The 12,187-nt window shown below is 42.5% G+C and overlaps 1 protein-coding gene across 1 annotated transcript in view; it reads left to right on the forward strand.

Moving 5' to 3' along the window:
• The first annotated feature begins 883 nt into the window (after positions 1 to 883).
• The window catches only part of GNA15 (G protein subunit alpha 15), a 34,835-nt gene continuing 23,531 nt past the window's right edge, over positions 884 to 12,187 (forward strand). Inside the window, exons 1-3 of the mRNA XM_032226824.1 lie at positions 884 to 972; positions 3,136 to 3,209; positions 5,678 to 5,950. Coding sequence (XP_032082715.1) covers positions 5,824 to 5,950 — 127 coding nt within the window. The 5' untranslated portion in view covers positions 884 to 972; positions 3,136 to 3,209; positions 5,678 to 5,823. The remainder of the gene's footprint in view (positions 973 to 3,135; positions 3,210 to 5,677; positions 5,951 to 12,187) is intronic.

Raw genomic sequence — 12,187 nt, forward strand, 5'->3', positions numbered from 1 at the left:
TTCTTCTTTCTTCCATCCTTCTCTTTATCCTCCTTCCTTCTTGTCCTCCTCCTTCTCTCTTCCATCCTTTTTCTTCTCAACTCCTTCTTTTCCTTTCCATCCTTCTCCTCTTCCTTCTCCCTTCCATCCTCCCTCCCTCACTTCTCCTTGTCCCTTTAATCCTTCTTCTGCCCAATTCCATTTCCCTTTCATTCTTCTTTCTTCCATCCTTCTCCTTCTCTTTATCCTCCTTCCTTCTTGTCCTCCTCCTTCTCTCTTCCATCCTTTTTCTTCTCAACTCCTTCTCCTTTTCCTTTCTATCCTTCTCCTCTTCCTTCTCCCTTCCATCCTCCCTCCCTCACTTCTTCTTGTCCCTTCAATCCTTCTTCTACCCAATCCCTTCTTCTTTCTCCCATCCTTTTTCTTCTTCACAATTCTTTCTCCTCCCTTCCCCCTTCTCATTTATTTATTTATTTATTTGTTTGTTTGTTTATTTAATCAAGCATGTATTAGATAACGGATATAAGTAGAAACATGATTATGAATACATAAAATGGATAAATATAAAAGGGGACAGTAGGACAGGGACAATAGACACATTGGTGCGCTTATGCACGCTCCTTACAGACCTCTAAGGAATGGGGTGAGGTCAACACTAAACAGTCTTTTTCCCTTTCATCCTCCTTCTCCAACTTCCATCCTTCACCTTCTCTGTCACTTCTCCTCCTTCCATCTATCCTTCTTTCCACCACGTCTCCCCCTTCTCCTCCCCCTTTCATCCTTCACCTCCTCCCCCCTCCTCCCTTCCATCCTTCTCCTTTTTCTCCCCTCTTTTGATTGGGCGCAAAGCGATTTTACACAACCGCATCCGGAAAGTTTTGCAATTTGCCTTTCCTGTAATTCGCAGCCTTGTCAGCGTTAGGATCCGGGCTGCCAACCTCCGCGATTTTGGGATTCCCACCGGGCAGCGCCGTCCAAAGGCCACCCCGCAAGGTAGTCCCCTCCCCCCGGGGGTGGGGCAGATGGGGAAGGGCCCCCACCCAGCCTGGCACAAGCCCGGAGAAGCGGCGGGCGGGAGGAATGCGCCACGGAGCTCTGGAGGGTCCTCCGAAGCGAAAGGAGGAAGCGTCGGGTTGGCTCCAAGTTTGGTTTTAACGCGATGCTTTTATGTGAACTTCTCCTTGCTTCATAAACTGGGGAGGGGGGGGGTGATTGGAAATCTCCGCTGATTGGATGATTAGGAAGGATGGGGCTCTGGAAGCAGAGACCCTCCCTTTGAAGGCGGTGTCCTCCTCCTCCTCTCCTCCTCCATCATTCTCTTTCTCCTCTCCTCCTTTCGTTCTCCTCCTCCATTCTTCTCTTCCTCCTCTCCTCTTAATTCTCCCCCTCCTCTCTTCCTCCATTCTTCTTCTCCTCCTCTCCACCTTCATTCTCCTCCTCCTCTTATCCTCCTCCCTTCATTCTCTTCCATCTCCTCTTTTCATTCTCCCCCTCCTCTCCTCCTCCATTCTTCTCTTCCTCCTCTCCTCCTTTCGTTCTCCTCCTCCATTCTCCTCTTCCTCCTCCTCTCCTCTTAATTCTCCCCCTCCTCTCTTCCTCCATTCTTCTTCTCCTCCTCTCCACCTTCATTCTCCTCCTCCTCTTATCCTCCTCCCTTCATTCTCTTCCATCTCCTCCTTTCATTCTCCTCCTCCTTTCATTCTCCTCCTCTCCTCCTCCATTGTTCTCTTCCTCCTCCTCTCCTCCTTTCATTCTCCCCCTCCTCTCCTCCTCTATTCTTCTCCTCCTCCTCCTCTCCACCCTTCATTCTCCTCCTCCTCCCCTTATCCTCCTCCCTTCATTCTCTTCCATTCTCCTCCTTTCATTCTCCTCCTCTCCTCCTCCTCCATTCTTCTCTTCCTCCTGCTCTCCTCCTCTCATTCTCCTCCACATCTCCTCCATTCTCCTCCTCCTCTTCTCCTCCTCCCTTCATTCTCTTCCTCCATTCTCCTCTTCCTCCCCTCCACCTCCATTCTACTCCTCCTCCTCCTCTTCTCCTCCTTCTCCCTCCATTCTCCTCCTCCTCCTTTCTTCTCCCTTCCTCCTCTCCTTCTCCTTCTCCCTTCATTCTCTTCCTTTTCCTTTAATAATCCTCCTCCACATTTTCCTTCCTTCTCCTTTAATCCGCCACCACCTCCTCCTCCTTTTCCTCCTCCTCTTCCCTTCCTTCTCATCTTATAATCCCTTTCTCCCTTCCTCTTCTTCCTCTCCCTTCATTCTTCTCCTCCACCTTTAATCCTCCTTCTCCTGGCCCAAAGTTAAACCCTGGCTTATTTTTTTTGGTGGGCTCAGAAATTAAGTGGGGATAAACCTGGTTAATCCTGGGATGGGAGACCACCAGGAAATCCCGGGAACATTGATTAAAAAGGAAAAAGGAAAAAAAAACACATCATAAAAAGAACCACAAACCAGAACCTTGCTGCATGGACCTGCCCACTTACAGCATTGAGCCCAGACTAAAAAAAGATTTTGCTTTGAGGTGGAATGTTAAAGAGGGGGCACCAGTTTTCATGGAGGGCATCTAGACGGACAGAGGCAACTTCAGGAAGAGAAGATAAATGAGATGATGAGACCCATGCCATGAATTCTTCTGAGATCAAAATTTTATTTTGGAGTCCTGGGTGCAGATGACTTTTCCAAGACAACCCCCTGCCCTCCCCCCCGATTAACCGAATGGAAAATTTTGAAATCTATTTTAAGAAGAGGACTGTTTGCACAAAATAGGGCGATTTATTTTGAAGAAACTGCTCACCTGGACAATGGTCTTCCCTCCCTTGTCTAAAATCAAAGCAGAACACCTTTACCCACCTGAAAAGGATGCCCACAGGATTGGGGGTGGTCCATTACTGGAGGTTTTGAAAAATAGACTGGAGAACCCTTTGACCAGGATGGTATAAGGTTTCCTGCCTTGAGCCGAGGGTTGGACTAGAGGACCTCGGAGGTTCCTGCCAGCCCTATGAGTTTATGTTTTTAAATTGCTCGCTTGGGTGATGACCTTATTTTTGCTCTCTTCGTCTTGAGATTTTAAGAAAATTTTAAGACAGAACAAGGAAATGAAACTTGGGAGTGGGGTGAATTGTCAGTTTTCATTCTGATGGTGTCACTTCTCTCTTTCAGCTGATAAAGCGAAAAAGAAACAAGTGGAAGAGCGGAAGAAAACTGGATTCTCATAAAACCCCTGGATTATCAGGGTGAGCCTTGCTGAATCAAAAGCAGAGGAGAAACTGGGATGGAGAACAAAAACAGAATAGAGCAGAATAGAATATAATAGAATTACAGAATAGAATAGAGTAGAATAGAACAGAGTAGAATAGAATAGAGTAGAATAGAATAGAATTACATAATAGAATATAATAGAATTACAGAATAGAATAGAGCAGAATAGAATATAATAGAATTACAGAATAGAAGAGAGTAGAATAGAATTACAGAATAGAATAGAGTAGAATAGAATAGAATTACAGAATAGAATAGAGTAAAATAGAATAGAATAGAATTACAGAATAGAATAGAATAGAGCAGAATAGAATAGAATTACAGAATAGAATAGAGTAGAATAGAATAGAGCAGAATAGAATAAAATTACAGAATAGAATAGAATAGAGTAAAATAGAATAGAATAGAATTACAGAATAGAATAGAGTAGAATAGAATTACAGAATAGAATAGAGTAGAATAAAATAGAATTACAGAATAGAATAGAAAATAGAACAGAATTACAATAGAATAAAATAAGGAATAGAGCATAGTAGAGCAGAGTGAATTAAAGTGGAATGGAATAGAATAGAATTACAGAATATAGAATAGAATAGAATTACAGAATAGTAGAATAAAATAGAATAGAATAGAATTACAGAATAGAATAGAAAATAGAATAGAATTACAATAGAATACAATAGGGAATAGAGCAGAGTAGAGCAGAGTGAATTAAAGTGGAATGGAATGGAATAGAATAGAATTGCTGAATAGAATAGATTAGAATAGAGTAAAATAGAATAGAACAGAATATGATATATGGCCGTGATGGCGAATCTATGACATTTCTGACATTTTCTCTCAGCTCCAGCGCATGCTGGCCAGCTGATTTTGGCCTTGATTTCCGTCCGTTTTTCCCCCTCCAGAGACTTCCCTGAAGCCTCTGGAGGGAGAAAAACGGCCCAACGGGCAACCCAGAAATCTGTTCCCGGTTTGTGTGTTGGGCTATTTTTCACCCTCCCCAGGCTCCTAGAAAGCCTCTAGAGCCTGGGGAAGGGCGAAAAACGGACCTACTGGGGCCACCGGAAGTCAGAAAATGGGCTATTTCTAGCCTCCAGAGGGCGTCTGGGGGTGGGGGGGCATATTTGTCTTCCCCAGGCTCCAAGAAAGGCGTGTGCGGGGTGTGTGTGTGTGTGTGTCACGCGTGCCTGCAGAGGGGACACGATGCATGGGAGCATTAAATTAAGCATGTGCGATAGCATGCACATACGTGGTTTTGGCACCTGAGGTGAAAAAGGTTCGCCATCACTGATATATGGTATATGGAATAGAAGGGAATATGGATCAGGACCGAAGACAATAGAATAAAGCTGGAAGGGACCTTGGAGGTCTTCTAGTCCAGCCCAGGGAGGAGACCCTGAAATGTCATTTCAGACAAATGGCTGTCCAGTCTCTTCTTAAAAACTTCCAGTGTTGGAGCATTCACAACTTCTGGAGGCAACGTCTGTTCCACTGGTTAATTTTCCTCAATGTTAGGAAATTTCTCCTTAGTTCTAGCTTGCTTCTCTCCTTGATTAGTTCCCACCCATTGCTTCCTGTCCTGCCTTTGGGTGCTTTGGAGAACAGCTTGACCTCCTCTTCTTTGCGGCAGCCCCTCAAAGGCTGGGACACTGGTATGTCACTCCTAGTCCTTTTCTCTAGACTAGTCATATCGAATTCCTGCCATCGGTCTTTATATGTTTTAGTCTCCAGGCCTTTCTTCACCTTACTTGTTCTCTGCACATTTTCCAACATCTTTTTGGGTAGTGCAGTGCCCAAAGTTGGTTGCAGTTATTCCAGGTGGGGTCTTACTAAGGCTTTAGTAAGGTGGCGCAGTGGTTAGGGTGCAGTACTGCAGGCCACTTCAGCTGACTGTTATCTGCAGTTCGGCTGTTCAAATCTCAACGGCTCAGGGTTGACTCAGCCTTCCATCCTTCCGAGGTGGGTAAAATGAGGACCCGGATTGTTGTTGGGGGCGATATGCTGACTCTGTAAACCGCTTAGAGAGGGCTGAAAGCCCTATGAAGCGGTATATAAGTCTAACTGCTATTGCTATTGCTTTATCATCAATGACGGTCAAGTGGCGCAATGGTTAAATGCAGCACTGCAGGCTACTTCAGCTGACTGCAGTTCTGCAGTTCGGCTGTTCAAATCTCACCGGCTCAGGGTTGACTCAGCCTTCCATCCTTCCGAGGTGGGTAAAATGAGGACCCGGATTGTTGTTGGGGGCAATATGCTGACTCTGTAAACCGCTTAGAGAGGGCTGAAAGCCCTATGAAGCGGTATATGAGTCTAACTGCTATTGCTAAGTAGCTTCCCATGAATGCTGGAGAGTGAAACTAGCCTAGCCCACATTGCTGGCATCCGTGGGGTTTTTCCCTGCTGAATTGTTTGATCTCATGCTGAAATTTGATCTCCAAAACAGTTTCTGCTGGACGCCACTTCCCAGATGATCCTCCGCTCCGGCCGCGCCTCGGTGGAAGGGCTCCGCCAGCACTCCTGTTTTAAATCCTGACCTCGTCGGTTCCCCCTCTGATTTTGGGAAAACCTGGAGCGGGTTTGGGAAGCACCATGGTTTGGTGCCTGTGCTTAATGTCCGAGGACGAGAAAAATGCCATGGTGATCGATAAAGAAATCAGCCGGCTGCTCCAAGAACAGAAGAAACGAGATCGGCAGGAGTTAAAGTTACTACTGTTGGGTGAGTACAATAGAATAGAATTCTTTATTGGCCAAGTGTGATTGGACACGCAAGGAATTTGTCTTTGGTGCATATGCTCTGAGAGAGAGGGAGGGAGAGAAAGAAAAAAAGAAAGAAAGAAAGAAAGAAAAAGAGAGAGAAAGAGAGAGAGAAAGGGAGAAAAAGAGAAAGAAAGAAAGGATAGAATAGAATTGAGAATAGAATAGAATAGAATTCTTTATTGGCCAAGTGTGATTGGACACGCAAGGAATTTGTCTTTGGTGCATATGCTCTGAGAGAGAGGGAGGGAGAGAAAGAAAAAAAGAAAGAAAGAAAGAAAGAAAAAGAGAAAGAGAGAGAGAAAGGGAGAAAAAGAGAAAGAAAGAAAGAAAGGATAGAATAGAATTGAGAATAGAATAGAATAGAATTCTTTATTGGCCAAGTGTGATTGGACACGCAAGGAATTTGTCTTTGGTGCATATGCTCTGAGAGAGGGAAGGAGAGAAAGAAAGAAAAAAAGAAAGAAAGAAAGAAAGAAAGAAAGAAAGAAAGAAAAAGAGAGAGAAAGAGAGAGAAAGGGAGAAAAAGAGAAAGAAAGAAAGGATAGAATAGAATTGAGAATAGAATAGAATTCTTTATTGGCCAAGTGTGATTGGACACGCAAGGAATTTGTCTTTGGTGCATATGCTCTGAGAGAGAGGGAGGGAGAGAAACAAACAAAGAAAGAAACAAACAAAGAAAAAGAGACAGAAAGAGAGACAGAAAGGGAGAAAAAGAGAAAGAAAGAAAGGATAGAATAGAATTGAGAATAGAATAGAATAGAATAGAATTCTTTATTGGCCAAGTGTGATTGGACATGCAAGGAATTTGTCTTTGGTGCATATGCTCTGAGAGAGGGAGGGAGAGAAGAAAGAAAAAAAGAAAGAAAGAAAGAAAAAGAGAGAAAGAGAGAGAGAAAGGGAGAAAAAGAGAAAGAAAGAAAGAAAGAAAGAAAGAAAGGATAGAATAGAATTGAGAATAGAATAGAATTGAATTCTTTATTGGCCAAGTGTGATTGGACACACAAGGAATTTGTCTTTGGTGCAGATGCTCTCAGTGTACAAAAGGAGAATAAAATACATTCATCAAGAATCATAACGCACAGCTAATCTCAACCATTAACAATTAGCCTACTTAATACGTTGTCTATCCTATAATGTGACTGTATGGTCACTTCAACTCCGCGGTACTGTATTGTTTTAAGTGTAAAAATAATAAAAATATATTGGGAAAAAAAAAGAATCATAAAACACAACACTTAGTGATAGTCACTAAGTTACTAATAAGCAATCAAATTATACTAGGAAACAAATAAAACAATATAAAATTGAAAGATCCAAGCAGCATGGTAAGAGTCATAAGTGGGAAGAGATAGATCCTAGGAAGGAAGAGAAGAATAATAGCGATATAATCTTAAAGTAAATAGTTTGACAATGTTGTGGGAATTTAGTAGTTTGGCAGAGTGATGGCATTCGGGACAAAACTGTCCTTGTGTCTAGTTGTTCTGGTATGCAGTGCCCTTTAGCATCGTTTTGAGGATAGAAGTTTCATCTTCTACCCATAGAATAGAATAGAATTCTTTTTTGGCCAAGTGTGATTGGACACACAAGGAATTTGTCTTTGGTGCAGATGCTCTCAGTGGGTACATAAGGAGAATAAAATACATTCATCAAGAATCATAAGATACAACACATAAGATACAACACTTAATTTAGTCACTAAATTACTAATAAGCAATCAAATTATACTGGGAAACAAATAAAACAATATAAATTTTAAAGATACAAGCAACATGGTTATAGTCATAAGTGGGAAGAGATAGATGCTAGGAAGGAAGAGAAGAATAATAGCGATACAATCTTAAAGTAAATAATTTGACAATGTTGTGGGAATTTAGTAGTTTGGCAGAGTGATGGCATTCGGGAAATAACTGTCCTTGTGTCTAGTTGTTCTGGTATGCAGTGCCCTATAGCATCGTTTTGAGGATAGAAGTTTCATCTTCTACCCTTAGAATAGAATAGAATAGAATAGAATTCATTATTGGCCAAGTGTGATTGGACACACAAGGAATTTGTCTTTGGTGCAGATGCTCTCAGTGGACATAAGGAGAATAAAATACATTCATCAAGAATCGTAAGATACAACACATAAGATACAACACTTAATTTAGTCACTAAATTACTAATAAGCTATCAAATCATACTAGGAAACAAAACAATATAAAATTGAAAGATACAAGCAACATGGTTATAGTCATAAGTGGGAAGAGATAGATGCTAGGAAGGAAGAGAAGAATAATGGTAATATAGTCTTAGTAGGTAATTTGACAGTGTTGTGGGAATTAGTTGTTTAGCAGGGTGATGGCATTCGGGAAAAAACTGTCCTCGTGTCTAGTTGTTCTGGTGTGCAGTGCCCTATAGTGTCGTTTTGAGAGTAGATAATTATACAGGCAGTCCTTGACTTACGACAGTCCACTTAGGGACCGTTCAAAATTACAGCGGCCCTGAAAAAAATAAATGACCAGACTGTTTTTCACACTTAATGATTGTTTACAACATCCCCATGATCCAAATTCAGACACTTGGCAACTGACTCATGTTTATGACGGTCGTAGTGTCCCGGGGTCAGGGGAATCCCTTTTTGCAACCTTCTGACAAGCAACGTCAATAGGAAAGCCGGATTCCTTTAACGACCGTGTTATTAACTGAATAGCTGCAGTGATTCCCTTAACAAATGTGGCAAGAAAAGTCCGAAAATGGGGCAATACTCACAAATTTCTCACGTAACAACATCGATTTTGGGCTCAGTTGTGGTTGTAAGTCGAGGACTACCGGTGTGTAGTATTATGGGTCAGATAGCCACAGGCATGAGTAGCTTAAGAGTCGTGGTGGCGCAGTGGTTAGAATGCAGTATTGCAGGCTATTATGCTAATTTGCGTCTGCCAGCAGTTTTGGCAGTTTGATCCTGACCTTTTCAAGTTTGACCTCGGCCTTCCATCCTCCCGAGGCCGTTTTTCAGATCTCTGTAATGCAGCAAAGTCTAGTTTTGAAAAAAAAAACAAAAAAAAAAAACCCGGCTTATGTTTGTTGTCTCCAAATAGTTGCTTTCCACCTTTCCACTCTTCCCTCCTTCTCTCCTCATCTCTCATTCTCTCTCTCTCTCCCTCCCTCTCTCTCTATTTCATTCTCTCTTGTTTGTTTTCCTCTCTCATTCTCTCTCTTGATTTTTCCTCTCTCATTCTCTCTCCCTCCCTCGCTCTTTTATTCTCTCTTGTTTGTTTTCCTCCCTCATTCTCTCTCTCTCTTTTTCATTCTCTCTCTTGTTCCTTTTCCTCTCTCATTCTCTCGTTTCTTTTCTTCTCTCATTCTCTCCCTCCCTCTTTCATTCTCTTGTTTGTTTTCCTCCCTCATTCTCTCTCTCTTTTTTTCATTCTCTCTCTTGTTCCTTTTCTTCTCTCATTCTCTCTCTTTCATTCTCTCTTGTTCTTTTTCTTCTCTCATTCTCTCTCTTGATTTTTCCTCTCTCATTCTCTCTCCCTCCCTCGCTCTTTCATTCTCTCTTGTTTGTTTTCCTCCCTCATTCTCTCTCTCTTTTTTCATTCTCTCTCTTGTTCCTTTTCCTCTCTCATTCTCTCGTTTCTTTTCTTCTCTCATTCTCTCCCTCCCTCCCTCTTTCATTCTCTTGTTCTTTTTCTTCTCTCATTCTCTCTCTTTCATTCTCTCTCTTGATTTTTCCTCTCTCATTCTCTCTCCCTCTCCCTTTCATTCTCTCGTTTGTTTTCCTTTCTCATTCTCTCGTTTCTTTTCTTCTCTCATTCTCTCTCTCCCTCTCTCTTTTTCATTCTCTTTTTCATTCTCTCATTTGTTTTCCTCTCTCATTTCCTCTCTCTTTTTCATTCTCTCTCTTGTTTCTTTTCCTCTCTCATTCTCTCTCTCATCTTTCATTTCTTTTCTTCTCTCATTCTCTCTCTCCCTCTCTCTTTCATTCTCTCATTTGTTTCCCTCTCTCATTCTCTCCCTCCCTCTCTCTTTCATTCTCTCTCTTGTTTTTTCCCTCTCATGCTGCTTCCTCCCTGTCTTTTTCATTCTCTTGTTTTCTCTCTCTCATTCTCCCTCCCTCCCTCCCTCTCTCTTTCATTCTCTCTGTTGTTTTTCCCCCTCTCATTCTCCTTCCCTCCCTCCCTGTCTTTTTCATTCTCTCTCGTTTCTTTTCCTTTCTCATCCTCTCTCTCTTTCATTCCCTCTCATTTCTTTTCCTCCCCCATTCTCTCTCTCTTTCATTCTCACTCTTATTTATTTTCCTCTCTCAATCTCCCACTCTCCCTCTCCCTCTCTCTCTCTCTCTCTCTCCCCGCCTCCCTTTTAATAGCAATAGCATTTAGACTTATAGACCGCTTCCCAGTGTTTTCCGCCCTCTCTCAGCAGTTTACAGAGTCAGCTTCTTGCTCCCAACAATCTGGGTCCTCAGTTTACTGACCTGGGAAGGATGGAAGGCTAAGTCAACATTGAGCCTGGTGAGATTCGAACTGCCAAATTGCCGGCAGCCGGCAGTCAGCAGAAGTAGCCTTCCAAGGTGAGTAAAATGAGGACCCAGATTTTTGGAAGGGCCATGTGCTGACTCTGTAAACTGCTTAGAGAGGGCAGTAAAGCACTGTGAAGCAGTATATAAGTCTAAATTCTATCGCTATTAGAACACAGGTGGAATAATTTTATCTCCTTTAATCTCTCCTGCAGTGTTATCTATCAGAGTGTGTGGGTAATGGTTTCCTGTGTCATTCATGAAGTCTTTAGTGGTAGTCCTTGACTTACGACCATAATTGAGCCTGGCAATTATAGTCAGAAAACATAAGAGTTGTGAAGTGGGTGATCTTTACAATATTTTTTTGCAGGAATTGTTAAGCGAATTCGTTGTTAACTGTGGAACCAGGTTGTAAGTAGCTTTTTTGGGGGGTGTGGGGGAGCCTGTCATAACTTGCTACATGGTTGCTAAGTCATTATTTGTAAATCGAGGACTACCTGTATAATAGAAGGAAGAAAAGTGATTTGCAAGCCTCTTATAATACTTCCAGGGACGTGGTGGCTCAATGGATAAGACGCTGAGCTTGTCGATCAGAAAGGTTGGCAATTCAGTGGTTTGAATCCCTAGCGCGGCATAACGGAGTGAGCTCCCGTTCCTTGTCCCGGCTTCTGCCAACCTAGCAGTTCAAAATCACGTTAAAAATGCAAGTAGAAAAATAGGGACCACCTTTGGTGGGAAGGTAACAGTGTTCCGTGCACCTTCGGCGTTGAGTCATGCCGGCCACATGACCACGGAGACGTCTTCAGACAGCGCTGGCTCTTCGGCTTTGAAACAGAGATGAGCACTGCCCCCTAGAGTCTGGAACGACTAGCACATATGTGCGAGGGGAACCTTTACCTTTATAATTCTTCCAGATTCTCTTTTGGGGGGGCCATTTTCCTCCGACTATCCAAAATCTAAAAACCCGAAGCAAAATAATAAATTTGGGCAAGGAAGTGTTAGCATCAAGCAAATACGACTTCCTGTAACCCCATAATGGTCAAAAAGGTCAAGATGGCAGCCACAACACCATGAGGAAAGTGCCACTTATTTTTAACGCCGGACATTAAAGCAGACAAGCTATTGTTTTTTCCTCCCAACCTATAAAAAATACCCCTTTTTTAAAAGAAAAAGCCAAAACTACATCTGTTCGATTCTGGTGAGGCACCTATTTATTGCTTTAGGCTTAAAAGTAAAAACACGCCTGTAAAACTGAGTGTTTATGCAATTTATCGGAGGCTGTTTTCACGATTAACGCTTGTTATGAGAAATGTCCAGGGTGTGTGCCAAAATCCAACAAACTTTACTGCTGCAGCTCCAAATATTATTGTTAAACCCACGCCCGTTTTTATGGATTCATGAAGATTAAAAGCAGCTGAATAAAAAGTTTCAGGAGCCCTTAGCTTGCTATCACCTGCAACTGGGATGCTTTTGGGAAAGAGACAATGATGAAGCCAGTTTCCGATAGCTGAAGTGAGACTTTAGTTAGTTCGAGAACGGTAGATATTTCCACTTTAGGTTTGGGAATGACCCCACTTAAAAGTGGGGTTCAATTGAATTTTCATGATGCTGGGACAGTAAAGCCATGGAAAGTGGACTTCTCAGCTAGATATCTACTGACAAAAAGGGGGCCAATCTGCAATTTCCACTACTGGTTCAGGT

Source organism: Thamnophis elegans, chromosome 1, assembly GCF_009769535.1.
Source record: "Thamnophis elegans isolate rThaEle1 chromosome 1, rThaEle1.pri, whole genome shotgun sequence".
NCBI lineage: Eukaryota > Metazoa > Chordata > Lepidosauria > Squamata > Colubridae > Thamnophis > Thamnophis elegans.